Raw genomic sequence first — 16,456 nt, 5'->3', positions numbered from 1 at the left:
GGTCAGATCAAAATTCTTGATTCTATGGCAGGACCGGAGGCTTCGGATTATGCCTTCTTCCTTCACTTTATTTTCCACACAGCAGCAAGAAAAACAGTAAAAACTACTTTTCCCAAGAACACTTGGGAAATAGGAGAAAAGCAACGTAAGTCCTTTGTCTGTCTTTGTACTCTGGCAGCTCCCATCATGCCCTGCTGCTGCTTCCTCTTCCTTCGCTGCTCAGCAGCAAGTTAAGTGTGTTTTCTTCTCTCTCCTGGGTTTTGGGGTCTGTGAGGGTAGCGTTTTTGTGGTTTTAGAAGCGCTGGTGTGTTTTAGCCTTTGCAGATTCCTCTTTATCATCGCGGGACGCTTTTTGTGCTTCTCACATGATTTTCGCCCCAGTAGAGCGCGGTGTAGCTCTCCCACCGCTAGGGGGCAGGCTTCCATGTTGGTGACCAGCTCGCTGAGGAACGCTTTTCCTGCTGCGTTTTTGGCGCGTTGGCCACAAGTAGTGGATCTTGCCCGGTTCACCCGGTTTTGACACCCTGCGGGGTCGTAATTAGGTTTTCCCATTGATTGAACGCCCAAAGTGAGTTGTATATTTTGGCAGGTTGACACCCTTTGGGGTCGCAATAGCGCCGGTGTGGAGGCGCAAGGGGGCACTTGGACCGGGTGGTGCCCTGAGATTTAGAGGGCTGCAGCGTCACCAGGGCTAGTCCCTTAATTGTGTGCCTTTGTGCCCCCATATTTTCTGGGCTAGCTTCCAGGCTACATTTAGTACCGTGAGGGTTCTTAAAAAAATCGCTGTGCCGTTCCTCCCTTGGCCTGCAGAGCCCAACTTACCACATTATGCAGGGGGAGTCAGGCCAGTACCCTGAGGAGGACCCTCAGAATTATGCTCTCTCGGATGAGGGCTTTTACCAGGCAGTGGATGACTCCATATATAGGGCGTGGATCAGGCCATGATCTCCCTGGAACAACGCCTCTCGCCGCGGTTGCATGAGACGCACGCGAAATTGGCGTCCCTTATTCCAACGCTGTCCCCGGCCCCCGGTCCCGTCACCAACTCCTCCACCTCCCAAGAAACCTTGTACTGAGGGAGTGGACCCGGAGGTTTTTGCTAGAGTTAAGAACGCCTTTATGGCACACGACGGGCCCCAACCCGCTCCCGTCCTCCCGGTGGAGGTGCCAACCCCTACCCCACGGACTATGTCCCCGGAGCCGCAGCAGGATGATGATTCTCCTGATACGGATGAAGAGGCCTGCTCTTCTAGGTCGTGGCTCCCGTCCCAGCCTCCATCGTCCGCGGGTCCTTCGGACATGTTGTACCCGGATGATATTGTCCATCCCCGGTCCTCGGACTAGGTACCGGGGGATATAAGTGGCCCAGTACGTGGCAAACAGTCTTAGGAAGCCCAGAGATAAAGACGCTCGTAGCCTTCTTAGAGCGGAGTGTCCCCGCCATACCTTAGAAGGGAAGGTGGCGATGACCCCCGACATTGATCAGAAGATGGCAACGTTCCTAGCTAAATTTGTTAAGGACCCTCGGAGGGGGTATAGATAGGTCCTGGCGCACCGGTCAGTACAAGCTGCTTGGTGCAGTGGGCCCCATGACCAAAATTCTTGACATGGCTGAGGAGGCAAAGGTGTCGGGGGATCTTATATCCCCAGAGATTCTTTCCAATTGGGCGCAGCGCGCCATAATTTTTCTCGGCAAGGCCAATTGTGCCCTTTCTACAGAGAGGAGGAGGTCACTGCTAATTAAGATCGACCCTAAGTTGGGTGACCTCGCCTCTTGGGAGGCTGGCGCAGTGGCGCAAGGTGGTCTTTTTGGAGACCAGTTTATCAAGGAGCTTGGTAAATTTGTAGCTACCTTTACTTCCTTGGACCAGGCTCAGTCTAATATTAAAAAGGTTTTTGCCCCTCTGGTTTTTGAGAGGGCCGGACGTGGCAGGGGCCGCTCGTTCGGTCATGGCACCAGCTCCGACAGGGGGCAAGGCTCCGGACGTGGGCAGTTCCAGGACAACGCCCGCTTCAATAATTTCTACCCCACGAGAGGATAGAAGTTCAGAGGCCGCGGGGGCCTGAGAGGCCAGCAACAAGGTGCTGGAAGAGGTGAGTGCTACCCTCTGTGAGTTTGCGGGTAGGGGTCGCCTAGCGCAGTTTCTCCCAGCTTGGGTTTCCCTTACAAGCGATGCTTGGGTGCTGCAGACTGTTCAGGGCTTCCAGCTGGAGTTCCATGGCCGTCCGTGTCAGCTTCGACGTCCCCGCCCCATCACCTTCTCACAGCGAGATGCAGACTTGGTGCGCGAAAAGGTTGCCGCCCTCCTCCACAAAGGGGCGATTTGCTGCACTTGCGAACATCCGGGCGGGTTCCTCAGCAACCTCTTTTTGGTCGACAAGGTCGACGGAGGCCGTCGCCCGGTGAAAAATTTGAAGGAGTTCAACGAATGGCTGGTGTACCGCCATTTCAAGATGGAGGGGAGTCACCTTTTGCGGGATGTGCTACGGCCGTCAGATTGGATGGTCAGACTCGACTTAAAAGACGCTTACTTGGCGGTCCCGGTTTTCCCTCCACACCGTAGTTTCCTCCAATTCAGGTGGGACGGTCAAGTTTACGAATTCACCACGCTGCCTTTCGGGCTCTCCTCGGCGCCGTGGTGCTTCACAAAGGTGTTACGCCCGACGGTGGAGGCCTTGAGGGCGCGGGGTATCAGACTGATAGTGTATTTGGACGACATGCTGTTCATGGACTAATGTCCGGAGCGGCTGGTGTCCCAACTGCAGTTTGCGGTCGACCTGCTTTAGGGTTTGGGCTTCGTAATCAACGAAAAGAAGTCCCTTCTGGTCCCTGCCCAGTGCGCAACTTTTCTGGGGTTCACCATAGACTCGGTGTCTTCCACCTTGAGACTTCCTGCCAGAGTGATGGCAAAGATCAGGCACGAGTTGCCCCAGACCCTGGCGAAGCACTAATATCCTTGCGTCACCTAGCACGGTTGGTAGGCCTGTTGTCGTCTCCGATTCAGGCCATATTTCCGGGCCCTCTTCATTATCGGGCCATGCAACGCCTAAAGACATATTATCTCAGAAAGGGCATCAAGTACTCTCAGCTGATTCCATTGTCGGAGGATGTGATGGTCGAAATGCAATGGTGGCTGACGCACATTGAGGCCTGGAATGGCCGTGCAATTTTCGGCTCCGCCCCGGACATAGTGATAGAGTCGGACGCCAGTCGTTCGGGCTGGGGAGCCAGATGCAGATTTCTCCACGGGTGGCTCTTGGTCCGCCCTCGAGCAATCATTGCATATCAACTGCTTGGAGTTGCTGGCGGGATCCTTTGCGGCCCAGTGTTGGACCAAGGACAGAGTTCAATCCTGTGTCCTCCTTCGGATGGAAAATGTGTCGGCAGTCCGATATATCAACCATCTGGGTGGCACCAGATCCAAGATGTTAGCGGACCTTGCGAGAGGCTTTCGGCACTTTTGCCTGGACCATCAGGTGTCCGTCACGGTGGAGTATTTGCCGGGTCGGCAGAACGAGGTGGCCAATTGGCACTCCCGGCACATCTTGGATGCCAGGGTGTGGAAGCTGGATCCTCTGGTGTTCTCCCAGCTGATAGACCGGTGGGGTCCCATCTCAGTGGACCTGTTTGCGTCTCGCCTGGACCACCAGCTGCCGAGGTATTTCAGTTGGCGCCCGGACCCGTCTGCGGAGGCGACGGATGCTTTCCTCCAGGACTGGTCGGGCGAGCAGGGGTATGCGTTTCCCCCGTTTTCAATGATAACACGAGTATCAGCGTTGCTGCATCGCCAATCGGCGCAGGTGGTGAGGATTACACCATGGTGGAGGTCTCAAGTTTGGTTTCCGGTTCTACTGGAACTTTCCTGGGATTCTCCAATCCTACTCCCCCACTCTCCTCATATTCTCCTCAATCCGGACAGAGCTTCCCACCGATTAGTCCAGGAAGGATCACTGAGGCTGATGGCCTGGAGGATCTCCGGCGTCGCTGGATGCTCCCAGGCCTTTCGGGAAAGGCAGAGGACCTGCTCTCTAAGGCCTGGGCAGCTAGCACGACCAAGAGATATCGATCAGCATGGCATAGATGGCTTCCCTGGTGTGTGCGACGGGGTTTTGATCCCGTGGGGGCAGATGTAGTCCATGTCCTTAACTTCCTGGTCGGTTTGGCGGAAGAGGGTCTGGCCTATCGTTCGATCAATACCTTCCGTTCTGCAATCTCGGCTGGCATTACCTGGTGCAGGGTTCCCCGATTGGGGAACGCCCTGTGGTGTGCAGGCTTTTGAGGGGAATCCGACTCTCGCTGCCGCCTGAACCGCGTTACTCTGTCCGGTGGGACGTTAACAGGGTGTTAAATTTGTTTCTTACGTGGCAGGCGAACAGTTTTTTTCCCCGTAAAGAACTTACGGCTAAATTACCGATGCTGTTGTGCCTGGAGTCCTGCAGGCGGGTCTCGGACGTACGAGCTCTTGACATCACGGCCAGAGTTTTTTCCCCGGATGGGGTGACTTTCACAGTGAGCAGGCGAACTAAGACTGTCACACGGGTTATTTCGTACCCGGCCTTTCCAGATTCTTCTAAACTGTGTATTGTGCAGTGCCTCCGTGCTTATGAAGATTTGACTGATGATACTCGCCCTTCGGGCAAAAGACAACTTCTCATTGCCCTACGGAAACCGTACAAGGCTGTTTCTTCCCCAACAATCGCCAGATGGGTGAGTTGGGTGATGCAGGAGGCGGGGATTGACACCAAGCAATTTGGAGCTCATTCAGCAAGAGGAGCTATGGTCTCCAAAGCTTTTGCCCTTGGGGCTCGTCTAGAGGATCTGATGAGGGCGGCCGATTGGTTCTCAGATTCCACGTTTAAGAGATATTATTTATAGCCAGTGTTAGAAGTGGCTCGGCTGGTTGTTGACAAGCTTTGAACTGGCATAATTCGAAGCCTCCGGTCCTGCCATAGAATGAGAATTTGCCTAGCCTTTGTGCTGGTAAGTTCCAATTCTATTAAGGACTTGCAGGCGAGGATTATCCCCCCCAATGACTTCCAAGAAATGGACCCTCCCCGTATGTAATGTAAGTAATGCTTTCATGAAGTTACTGTCATCACTACTGTTGCTCTGCACTGTTTCCATTTCTATGTGCTGTATGATAGACTAAGAGACGGTCACTTTTTGACTGTGTGGTTTGTTGCAGGGAATGATGGTCCCAAACAGGATGCGTGACAATGCCGGAACATGGGCTTTGCGCGAAGGAAGAGGAAGAGGAAGCAGCAGAGGGGCATGATGGGAGCTGCCATAGTACAAAGACTGACAAAGGACTTACGTTGTTTTTCTCCTGTTTCCCAAGTGTTCATGGGAAAAGTCGTTTTACTGTTTTTCTTGCTGCTGTGTGGAAAATAAAGTGAAGGAAGAAGGCATAATCCTCGCCTCCGAGTCCTTAATAGAATTGGAACTTACCAGCACGAAGGCTAGGCAAATTCTCATTAGCGACCCTTTTTAAGTATCCAGCAGACAAGGTATCCATACATTTTGCTTTTCAACTTCCTAGAAAAACTACTTAACATATTTACACCAGACCATGCAAAGGGACAAAGGCGGCCCAAATTCCATCTCCTATTTGTTGTTCTGTTAACCATGTTGAGTAATTAACAGTCATGAGGCCATTAAGTTTTGTTTTACAGATTTCTGAAAGAACTATTCAACAAATTTACACCGGCGGGGCAAAGATGGAACACATTCTATCCATCCGAAGTATGGTGTAGGTCTACCAAGCAGATTTTGCAGCAGCAGACCGGAAAATTCATTTGGCATGGGAAGTTCAACTTTTAGGACTATCTCCTTAAACCTACCCCAGTCTGTATTGATCAACCCACACAAAAACGTCCATCAAATGTGCTTACATATATGATTTTAGAATGGGTCTGTGTAAATTTGTCAAAATGAGGGAAGTTATTAGTGATCTAAAACACAGGTTATTGTGCTTCCCATTCATTCAAATTTACTGTAAACTAATGTTTTAAAGCATTAGGATTTTTTGTTTGCTCTAATTTCATAGTCAAATGTTTTAGAATGATCACACTTCTCCCTGGTAGCAGTCACATAAGAGTCTAACAAACAGTTCTACTTCATAGGAAAGACTGCTGTTGGGATTACTGTTCCTGCTGATCTCATGCAGCCACCCAAAAGCCATAAAAGGACATTTTTATTTTTCATGGTGTACATCAAGATAAGCTCACTGTCCTTGCACTTATGCACGGTCACCTAACTGACAGTTAAAGTCATTCTGACTGCAATTCTTCGAGGACAAATGGTAATGCTTTGGGTGGTATAACCTTCTCAGTTCTGGAACAAACTGTAGCACAAGTTACTACTTGTGAAACGATATATCTGTAAGAGACATTAGTTAGTGATAGATTCCTTACCTTAGAATATCCCCAGGCGTCAGACTGGATCCCGAAACTTTTGCGTAGCAGTACCCTTGCGCGTCGGTAGGCGTCGGCGGCGGCTCCGCGTCCGTCGTCGGCATCGTGATGACGTCGTCGGAGTACTTAGACGCCGCCTCCGCGTGCTGACGTCAGTTCTTAGACACAGCTTTTCCGCGCCAGAAGCGCAGAGCCATGCCAAAAACCAACACTGGTGCCATGAAACTAGGGCCCTGAAAGGGGGTGACCTTAACCCTAGATATCGGTTCGCAGAACAGGGAGGATGGGTGGGTCGGTAAGGAATCTATCACTAACTAATGTCGCTTACAGATATATCGTTACACAAGTAGTAACTTGTGCATCTGAAAGAGACACGTTAGTGATAGATTCCTTACCTTAGAATAGATACCCCAGCAATACCATCCCCGTGGTGGTGGGTCTGCGAACCAATAATCACACCAGAAAGTCCTGGAGGACGGAACGGCCAAAGTAGCCGTCCCTCCGGACTTGACTGTCCAGGCAATAGTGTCTTGCAAACGTGTGCAGCGAGGCCCACGTAGCCGCCTGGCAAATGTCCTGCAAGGGCACACCTCAGCCCAAGGCAGTTGTAGTGGCTGTGGCTCGAGTGGAGTGAGCCCTCAGCCCAACAGGGGGTTCCTTCTTTGCCAAGGAGTTACACGCCTGGATGCACAAGATAATCCACCGGGAGATGGTCCGCTTGTGCACCGCTTTCCCTTTCTTAGCGCCTGCGTATCCCACAAAGAGTTGATCATCCACCCGGAACTGTTGTGTGCGATTCAGATAAAATGAGAGCCCACGTTTTGGGTCCAGACGGTGGAGCCTTTCCTCCTCTCTCGAGGGGTGCGGAGGCAGAAAGAAGGTGGGCAACGTGATGGATTGGCCAATGTGGAAGGCCGTGACTACCTTGGGTAGGAAGGAGGGCCTTGTCCGTAACACAACCTTGTCCGGATGGACTGAAAGGAAAGGAGGCTTACAAGACAGAGCCTGGAGCTCACTCACTCTCCTGGCAGAGGTGATGGCTACCAGGAAGACAGTCTTCAAAGAAAGAAGGCGAAGAGGACAGTTGTGAAGTGGCTCAAAGGGAGCGCACATCAGAAACGTAAGAACCAGGTTCAAGTCCCACTGAGGCATCACAAAGGGAACAGGAGGAAAGGTATGAGTGATGCCTTCAGGAATCGATTAACGATAGGGGACTTGAACAAAGAAGGTTGGTCAGGCAGCCTCAGAAAGGCTGAAAGAGCTGAAAGATAGCCCTTGACAGTGCACAGAGCAGAGCCCTGCTGGGCAAGAGAGAGAAGAAAGAGGAGAACCTCAGAAAGAGGGGCATTGAGGGGATCCACAGACTTTGCTGTGCACCATGCCACAAATTTGTTCCACCTGCAGGCGTATACCGACTTTGTGGAGGGACGCCTAGCTGCCAGAATGATGTTACAGACTTCAGGAGGCAAGTCAAATGGCCTCAACTGTCGCCGCTCAATCTCCAAGCATGGAGGTGGAGGCTGGACAGGTTCGGGTGGAGGACCGTCCCCTGCTGCTGCGACAGAAGGTCCTCCTGAAGAGACGAACCGGGGGATCGACTGACATACTGAGTAGCTCGGGATACCAGTACCTTCGTGCCCAGTCCGGAGCCACAAGGATGACTTGTGCCCGGTCGCGCTTGATCTTCTTCAGCACTCTGGGCAGAAGTGGTATAGGCGGAAAGGCGTACAACAGACCGCAGCTCCACTCGCGACGAAAAGCGTCTCCAAGCGAGTACCGACTTGGAAATTCCAACGCGCAGAACTGATGACATTGCGCGTTCTCTTCGGTGGCGAATAGATCTAACCAAGGCTCTCCCCATCGCAGAAAGAGGCCTTGCGCCACGTCCGAGTTCAGACGCCATTCGTGATCCATCGAGCACCGTCGGCTGAGTTTGTCCGCCTTGGCGTTCAGAGAACCTGCCAGGTGTTGAACCATCAGAGTCACGCCCTGACGTTCCAGCCATTGCCAGAGGCGCAGAGCCTCCTGGCAGAGGGTCCATGACTCCACCCCGCCCTGTTTGTTGCAGTACCACAAGGCGGTGGTGTTGTCCGTGAACACTTGCACTACACTCCCTCGACAGACAGGAGGAATGCCTTCAGTGCCAGGCGAATCGCCCGCAGCTCCAACAGGTTGATATGGAGCCGGGACTCCGCCGGAGACCAGAGGCCTCTGATCTCCGCCTCTCCCAAGTGGCCTCCCCAGCCCTGGAGGGAAGCGTCCGTCACAACTACGTGCTCCGGTTGGGGAAGGGAGAGGGATTTGCCGTTGACCCAATCGCGGTCCGTGAGCCACCACTGCAGCTGTCTCGCAGTGCCCTCCGAGATCAGGACATGGTCGGACAGGTTGCCCTGATGCTGGGCCCAATGAAACTTCAGGTCCCATTGCAGAGCCCGCATCCGCCACCGTGCGCGATGCACCAGAAGGATGCAGGAGGCCATCAGCCCCAGAAGCCGCAGCGTGAACCTGACCGAAACTCGGGATAAAGGCCGGAAGATCGGAATCAGAGCCTGTATATCCCGAACCCGCTGTTCGGGCGGGTAAACCCGAAACTGCGCCGAGTCGAGAACCGCTCCGATGAAAAGGAGCTTCTGAGAAGGGCACAGGTGTGACTTCGGCACATTGATGGAAAATCCCAGCTGGTGCAGGAGATCCGCCGTAGTCTGGAGGTGGCTGACGACTGTCTGGGGCGAGCCCGCCTTCAACAACCAGTCGTCTAGGTAGGGGGAAGACTGACACCCCTAACCTGCGCAGATGAGCTGCGACCACCGCCATCACTTTCGTGAACACACGTGGGGCATTCGTAAGGCCGAAGGGGAGCACGGTAAACTGAAAAAGCTCGTGGCCTACCGTGAACCGCAGGTAACGCCGGTGGGCCGGCAGGACGGGGATGTGGAAATACGCGTCCTGCAAGTCCAACGCTACCATCCAGTCTCTTGGGTCTAGGGCAGCTAAGACCTGAGCCAGTGTCAGCATTTTGAACTTCTCCTTCCGGAGGAAGCCGTTGACGTTCCTCAGATCCAAGATAGGGCGTAGGCCCCCTTTGCCCTTCTTGGGTACCAGAAAGTAGTGGGAGTAGCAACCACGTCCTACTTCTGGCCCAGGAACGCGCTCGATGGCCCCCTTGGCCAAGAGGGCCGAAACTTCCTCCTGCAGGAGCCGCAAGTGATCCCCCGATACGCGGTGGTGTTGCGGTGGCATGGCTTGAGGAGTCGTCTCGAAGGGGAGGGAGTAGCCCCTCCGGACGATCTGCAGCACCCACCTGTCCGAAGTGAAAGTGCGCCAGTGAGAGTGGTGATGGCGAGCCCTGCCTCCCACTGGCGTCACATGGGCCGAAAAGCACGGACTAGGAGGGTTTAGAGGTGGATGCCGCGGGGGCAGGTGTGGACTGACTCCGCCTGGTACCCAGACCGCCTCCGCAGTGGTTTCCACGGCCGCCGCCGCGCTGGACGATAGTCTGCGGCGAGTGGCAGGCGGCACGTGTGGGGGCGCCCCTTCCTTGGCCACGAAAGGAGCGAAAGTCACCCGTCTGCTGGCGCGGGGCCGAGAGGCCTAAGGACTTGGCCGTAGCCCTGGAGTCCTTAAAGCGCTCAAGCGCGTGGTCTGCCTTGTCGCCAAAGAGGCGACGGCCATCGAACGGCATGTCCATCAGAGTGTTCTGGAAGTCTGCCGAAAAATTGGCGGATCTCAGCCAGGCGTGGTGTCTGACCGCCACTGTCGTAGTCATCGCTTTGCCTAGCAAGTCAGTAGTATCCAGCCCACACCTGATGGAATACTTGGCTGCGTCCCGGCCCTCCACAAGGGCTTGGCCGAGTTTGGCCCGTACCTCCAACCGGCACTCTGGCAGCACTTCCGCCACCGTCTCCCACAGAGAGTGGGTGTAGCGGCCCAAGAGGCATGCAGTGTTGGAAGACCACAGTCTTAAACTAAGGGATGAGAATATCTTCTTTCCATAATTCTCGTACCTCTTGGATTCCCTGTCCGTCGGGGCTGTCGGGAATGCGGTCTGGGAATTAGAGGCCTGGATGACCAGACTCTCGGGGGTGGGGTGGGAGGACAGGAAACATGGGTCGCCCGGAGCCGGGCGGTGGCGTTTGGCCACGTTCCTATCTACGGGCGAACCCGTAGCGGGCCTGGACCAAGTGCCCAAAAGAACTTCGGTCAAGGCCTCATTAAACGGCAGCAGAGGCGCCATTGAGCATGACTGCGGCTTAAGGACCTCAGTGAGGAGGTTAGTCCTCACGGCCGCGATGGGGAGCTCAAGACCCAAGGCCTTGGCAGCCCTCGTCAACACCACACCATAGGTAGCCCCCTCCTCCGAAGCCACAGTAGGAGGAGAGACAAATCCAGTGTCTGGAGAGGTGTCCAGGCCACTGGCCTCCCCAAGGTCTCCTGCCCAGTCCATATTAGACTGACATTCCTTGGTCAAAGGGTCATCAGACCCCTCCCAATCCTCCTCCTCACCCATCTCCTGAGATTCAGGGTTGTAATTGTATGAGGTCGGTTCATAGAAGTAAAAATCTCCAAACGGCGTCGGGTGCGGAGCCGGAACCGAAGTAAAGGAGGTATCGAGGACGGCGCCGGAGGTGACACCACATGGACCGATGCCGGAGGGGGGGTCGTAAGGTCCACCGGTGACGATCCAGAGACCGAGGAAGGCCAAGCGGCGTCCTGCGCCGCCGGGCCCGAGGGCACCGGCGGTGTCGGGATCGTGGGGCCCTGCGGCGCCGGCAGCGTCGGAGCCGAAGCACCCAACGGCGTCGGGGTTGGAGCCCCCGACCCACTAGGGCCCCCAGACAGGTTCGCTGGGCCCGGAGGCGCCGCGGAACCCGTTGGAGGAGAAAGGGACCTCATGGCCATGAGGAAACGCTTAATCTCTTCCGGCGTCGCGTTCAGCCCAGGGACCGGAGGGTATGGGGCCGGACGCGACGCCCGCGACTCCCGAGGAGCCGCGTGGGCGGTGTCACCCGAACCCCCGGCCGCATCGCGCGAGCGTCAGGGGGAGTCAGAAGAGCGATGATGCCTCTTCGACTTCTTGTGTTTCTTACCTGACGATTTGGACCCGGAGGAGTGGTGCCGACTCCCGGAGCTGTGACGGCTCCGTCCCCGCGACATGTCCCCGTGACCTGTCCCTCGACCTCCCGTGGGACCAGGACCTCACGCGGCGCGGGCCGACTGCCGGAGTTCGAGCCGCCTGCGGGACCGCTCCCGCCTGGCTTTCCTCGAAAGGGCCAGACAGTGGGGGCAGGCCTCGTCGTCGAGGTCGACGCCCAAACACGTCAGGCACTGGCGGTGAGGATCCGTGACCGACATGGTGCGGTCGCAATCTTCACAATGCTTGAAGCCGGGCATCCCTATGGCACCGTCTGAGTCGTTAGACTTCGAAAGGATCAAAAAGATCACCAAAAGTTAGTCAAAAATTGACTAGGGTAACTGCTCTTTTCCAGATCCGCGCTGGCTGGCGCGGAAAAAAGAAGAACTGACGTCAGCACGCAGAGGCGGCGTCTAAGTACTCCGACGACGTCATCACGGCGCCCACGACGCCGACGACGGACGCGGAGCCGCAGACGACGCCTACCGACGCGCAAGGTACTGCTACGCAAAAGTTTCCGGATCCAGTCTGACGCCTGGGGATATTCTAAGGTAAGGAATCTATCACTAACGTGTCTCTTTCAGATATATTTCATATAAAGTACACACTTTAAAAAATGCAGATGAATTAAACTGTAATGAATCTGTATTTATCAAATTGAGGCTGCGCAGGAGATACGCAGAGTACGCAATAGTGTGTCTGCCAAAAAAAGGTTCACATATGGACTTTGACGTTCCACTCTTAAACTTCACAGCTTCTTAGTTTTTGCCCACATGAGAAAAGGCACCTTTTTTAGCTATAAAATGTGTGACCTAACATTAAAAACCTGCCGTTGACTTATACCTGGTTAAAATCTTTGAAACAAGCAGTTTGTAAGCAATTAAAAAAAGTGGAAACAAAAGACTTGGGGTCAGAGGGATTTAGAATGTGACAGTAGTTGCCCACCCTATTTGAAGTGACTGAAGGGGTATACATGCAAATTAGGAAGGAAGGGACAGACACAAACATGCACACCACCTCCACCCCCAACTCCTTAAATCTGTTTAAAACTTTGCAGTGTATTGAAATATCAGTGAAAATAAACATAGGGAAATAAACAAGTTAGTACGAGAACAAACCTGCCACAACAATCCTCTCTGGAACTTGCATAATAGCACCAGAATTTGGCATGTCACCTTGCATATTCTGGTCATGGTGTGCATTTGTCGGTGCAACTTTTAATTTTTCCGGGACTCGCATTCGTTGACTTATGCCATGTGTGTAATCTATTTCATACTGAATGCGATTCATTTCTGCCATCTCTACTGTAGGAGAAGGGAAAGCTGCCACGCTCATTCTGATAAAATAAGCATAAAAAAGCATAGTTAGGAAAATACTTTCAATAAATGCAAAAATATAGAATGAGGAACAATTTCCACACAGAAAAAAAAAAAGATGTTGCTTACGCCACAAAATACATTTGTCAACGGACGGCCCTTGCTAATGGCTACACACCATCTAACAAACATGCACTTACTTGCAGGTCTCTCTCAAGCACGGATTTTTGGCATTTACCTTTACTTCCCTTACAAACAACATTTAACAAGACCAGCACAGTGATTGAAACCAACAATTTTACAATTGTTTTCCCTTTAGCACACACTTAATTAGGGAAAATGTATCTAACTTGATAGCAGCCATGAAATATCAGTAGTTACATAATATAACCAGGCTTCCAAACTACCTGTTTTGGAAGGCAATGTTCCCAAAAAAGAACAAAACCTTTTCACTAAGATTTTCCATTGAGGAGCCTATGGGCAGTGCTCTCTAAATAATGATTTCCCTTGCTGGCATACACACAATTTATTTTACTTTACAGTGTCCAAGAATCAGTGAAAACTGCAGCCAAAGCACTTCTTAATTTGCGGCAGTGCCTGCAGAATGGGGTCACAAGCTCTTATTTTTAGGGAATAGGATCGATTCTTCATCATCAGTCTTTGACTCAAAGCAAGACAGTAGTAGTCAGAAAAGAGAGGGAGAATAAAGAAGCGAAAGATAAGAAAAATGTAACAAGGGAGAAAGCAGGGATGAAAGACGGCCTGCAAAAGGGAGATAGGCAGGAAGAGTAGGGTGGTGGATGAAAATGGCATGAGGTAGATTGAAAACTAGGCAGCCTTGGTATTCTGCAATATCGGCATTCTGCAGTGTCAGTGGTGGGATCCTAAGAAAAACATGGGGTGGCTGCACTTACCTTTTGTTTGTTTTATATAAATTAAACACACTGCCATGGACAGTTGAACGACATCCAGATAAACTGTTAAGAGGTTTTCAAGTAGGTTTAATCTTTCAGTAAAATTTGAATTGTGCAAACTATTTTTTGCTTTCAGACATGCAGAAGAGTGACGTTATTGAAGATTCTTTATGGTGTAATACTAGTTTTTAACTTCTTTTTTCTGTTCTCCCCTTGAAAACATTACGTCAAAAGATCTTTATTAATTAAAAGTTTAATGTTTATTTTGTGTGCATAAGTTAGCGTTCTTAGGCCGCAAAATAAATCTACCATGCCATTTTTGTTTTACATTGACATCTGAAAACAACGTGGCTTTTAAAAAGGTACAATGGAAAATGTTCGACTTGCAAATTTTTTCTCAACAGTGTCTTTCTTTTCATAATATGGTTGAAATGGCATCGGTTGTGTAGTGCTGTGTGGATACCTTTCCGCTACCTTTTACTGCCGAACTGTGCCTGTGCCAAGCGCTGGAGGACTGAGAGAGCGCCCTGTGATCCTGCTGAAGCGCATTTCAAAGCGCTACTTTTCGCCGGACCCGCTCCGCGGGTCCCGCTTCATCGGAGCTGCATCCTGCTGTAATTGACTTCATCAAGTTAAGGGCTTGAGGCAACCAGGGCTGCGAGCGAGCATACTGCTGGACTCAAACTCCCAAGAGTCCCAGCAGCTGCCATCACTGCTACCACCTGGTGACGCTCTCCCTGAAGGCCACGCCCCCTGCTATCCTGTAAAAGGCGCCGGATCTACAGCTGCAGTGGATACCTTTCCGCTACCTTTTACTGCCGAACTGTGCCTGTGCCAAGCGCTGGAGGACTGAGATAGCGCCCTGTGATCCTGCTGAAGCGCATTTCAAAGCGCTACTTTTCGCCGGACCCGCTCCGCGGGTCCCGCTTCATCGGAGCTGCATCCTGCTGTAATTGACTTCACCAAGTTAAGGGCTTGAGGCAACCAGGGCTGCGAGCGAGCATACTGCTGGACTCAAACTCCCAAGAGTCCCAGCAGCTGCCATCACCGCTACCACCTGGTGACGCTCTCCCTGAAGGCCACGCCCCCTGCTATCCTGTAAAAGGCGCCGGATCTACAGCTGCAGTGGATACCTTTCCGCTACCTTTTACTGCCGAACTGTGCCTGTGCCAAGCGCTGGAGGACTGAGATAGCGCCCTGTGATCCTGCTGAAGCGCATTTCAAAGCGCTACTTTTCGCCGGACCCGCTCCGCGGGTCCCGCTTCATCGGAGCTGCATCCTGCTGTAATTGACTTCATCAAGTTAAGGGCTTGAGGCAACCAGGGCTGCGAGCGAGCATACTGCTGGACTCAAACTCCCAAGAGTCCCAGCAGCTGCCATCACCGCTACCACCTGGTGACGCTCTCCCTGAAGGCCACGCCCCCTGCTATCCTGTAAAAGGCGCCGGATCTACAGCTGCAGTGGATACCTTTCCGCTACCTTTTACTGCCGAACTGTGCCTGTGCCAAGCGCTGGAGGACTGAGATAGCGCCCTGTGATCCTGCTGAAGCGCATTTCAAAGCGCTACTTTTCTCCGGACCCGCTCCGCGGGTCCCGCTTCATCGGAGCTGCATCCTGCTGTAATTGACTTCATCAAGTTAAGGGCTTGAGGCAACCAGGGCTGCGAGCGAGCATACTGCTGGACTCAAACTCCCAAGAGTCCCAGCAGCTGCCATCACCGCTACCACCTGGTGACGCTCTCCCTGAAGGCCACGCCCCCTGCTATCCTGTAAAAGGCGCCGGATCTACAGCTGCAGTGGATACCTTTCCGCTACCTTTTACTGCCGAACTGTGCCTGTGCCAAGCGCTGGAGGACTGAGATAGCGCCCTGTGATCCTGCTGAAGCGCATTTCAAAGCGCTACTTTTCGCCGGACCCGCTCCGCGGGTCCCGCTTCATCGGAGCTGCATCCTGCTGTAATTGACTTCACCAAGTTAAGGGCTTGAGGCAACCAGGGCTGCGAGCGAGCATACTGCTGGACTCAAACTCCCAAGAGTCCCAGCAGCTGCCATCACCGCTACCACCTGGTGACGCTCTCCCTGAAGGCCACGCCCTCTCCCTAGGCCAGCCAATAAATAGAGTGTTAGTATACCGCTGCGCGGGAGCGCGCGGGTAGCGCCCGGGACAAGGGCGGGCCCTCTGAGGCCCTCAGAGGCACGAGAAGGCCAGGCTAGGCCCACCCCCTTTCGATCGGTAAACCATATTCTTTTTTTTTTCTTGCCTTAAATTACCTGTGAGACTGCAGCTTCAGCCAGTGTCTCGCCGGTTTTGTATTTAAGCTCCCGACCCTAGAAATATTCCCTTGTAGCGTAATCACAAGAGTCCATTATCCATTTTGGCCACGTTATTTTACTGTGCAACCACGACAGCGTCCCCTTGTCACGATGACAAAGAAACTAAGATCTGGTAAAATAATAGTAGGAAGATCCAGCACCAAAACAAAATCAAATCCCCTTAGAAACAAACATAGCCAATCTACCAACATGAAAAGTACGTGTCAGCTCTTCAATTTTTGGGAAAAGGGTAAAAACAAAGCCACAGGGGTGGACAATAAAGTAATGGACCCAAAGGACTCTGGAGTTACTCACTTAGAATCTGCCCCTAATAACCTGCGAGAGAGCCCTGAAATTAAAAAGGTAACGG

At 52.8% G+C, this 16,456-nt stretch overlaps 1 protein-coding gene across 6 annotated transcripts in view; it reads right to left on the bottom strand.

Moving 5' to 3' along the window:
* The window catches only part of MFF (mitochondrial fission factor), a 238,205-nt gene that overhangs the window by 153,806 nt on the left and 67,943 nt on the right, over positions 1-16,456 (bottom strand). For all 6 annotated transcript variants that reach the window (XM_086943892.1, XM_086943891.1, XM_086943889.1 and 3 more), the window contains exon 4: positions 12,664-12,881. In XM_086943892.1, coding sequence (XP_086800018.1) covers positions 12,664-12,880 — 217 coding nt within the window. In that variant the 5' untranslated portion in view covers position 12,881. The remainder of the gene's footprint in view (positions 1-12,663; positions 12,882-16,456) is intronic.

This window comes from Lissotriton vulgaris, chromosome 11, assembly GCF_964263255.1.
Source record: "Lissotriton vulgaris chromosome 11, aLisVul1.2, whole genome shotgun sequence".
NCBI classification, from domain to species: Eukaryota; Metazoa; Chordata; class Amphibia; order Caudata; family Salamandridae; genus Lissotriton; species Lissotriton vulgaris.
Note: the sequence above shows the minus strand (reverse complement) of the source record. Positions and strands in the feature narration are given on the sequence as shown.